At 45.6% G+C, this 1,083-nt stretch overlaps 1 protein-coding gene across 1 annotated transcript; it reads right to left on the reverse strand.

The window, feature by feature from the left end:
- LOC109125221 (endoglucanase 24-like) lies at positions 71–667 on the reverse strand. Its single transcript, XM_019230635.1, has one exon. The coding sequence runs from the start codon at positions 665–667 to the stop codon at positions 71–73; it is 597 nt and encodes a 198-aa protein (XP_019086180.1).

A 1,083-nucleotide genomic window follows, 5' to 3' on the forward strand; every position in this document is an offset into this window, starting at 1 on the left:
GTTGTCTCCGGCGTCGTAGTAACCGCCGGTTAAATCGGTGTTGTGTGACCAACCGTCGCTCAGACCGGAGTTACGACGCCACGTCATACGCTGGTCGTTTGGGAGGTAACCAGAGCGTTGGCCTTCGAAGAAGAGGATTGATTTCAAGAGTGCGTCGGAGTAATCGTGCTGGTTCGACGACATTGTCGGACGTAGGAGTAAGATTAAGACAAGGGAGAGAGGGTACAAACGTAAATTCATGGTTTATCGGCGTCGGTGGACGGTGGTGGTGAGGGAGCGGATACTCTCTGTGACTGAACGNCACACTAACCTGGACGAAGATGCGGTTAGGTAGCTGAGAAACTGATTTGAGAAGGTAATTAGAGCTCCACCGTAGAGCCACTAGAGAATTACGGAGCTCCGACGGAGGCATGAGTTCGCCGAATTCAATTACGCTCCAGGCGAGCATTGTGGTGGTGAAAGCCATCGGGAAATTGAATTTTACGTTGTCTCCGGCGTCGTAGTAACCGCCGGTTAAATCGGTGTTGTGTGACCAACCGTCGCTCAGACCGGAGTTACGACGCCACGTCATACGCTGGTCGTTTGGGAGGTAACCAGAGCGTTGGCCTTCGAAGAAGAGGATTGATTTCAAGAGTGCGTCGGAGTAATCGTGCTGGTTCGACGACATTGTCGGACGTAGGAGTAAGATTAAGACAAGGGAGAGAGGGTACAAACGTAAATTCATGGTTTATCGGCGTCGGTGGACGGTGGTGGTGAGGGAGCGGATACTCTCTGTGACTGAACGGTGTTTGCAACTACGAGTGTGTGTCACGAGATGTGTTTATATATAAGTGGGAGATTTATTATTATTATTATTATTAATATATATACAACATAATAAAGGAGTAGATATATTATTATTTTATTATGTGCTTTAGTGCTTTTTGTTATCTTATGTTGTTTATATTAGTACTATTTAAAAAAAAAATTTTAGGGGGATGATTTTGCAATCGTGGGTGAACTTTTGGAACTAATTGTTTAATTAAGTACTGAATAAATGTCATTTGTGCGTGTGTGACAGCCACTTACCGGCAAATGAAACTG

This window comes from Camelina sativa, chromosome 10, assembly GCF_000633955.1.
Source record: "Camelina sativa cultivar DH55 chromosome 10, Cs, whole genome shotgun sequence".
NCBI classification, from domain to species: Eukaryota; Viridiplantae; Streptophyta; class Magnoliopsida; order Brassicales; family Brassicaceae; genus Camelina; species Camelina sativa.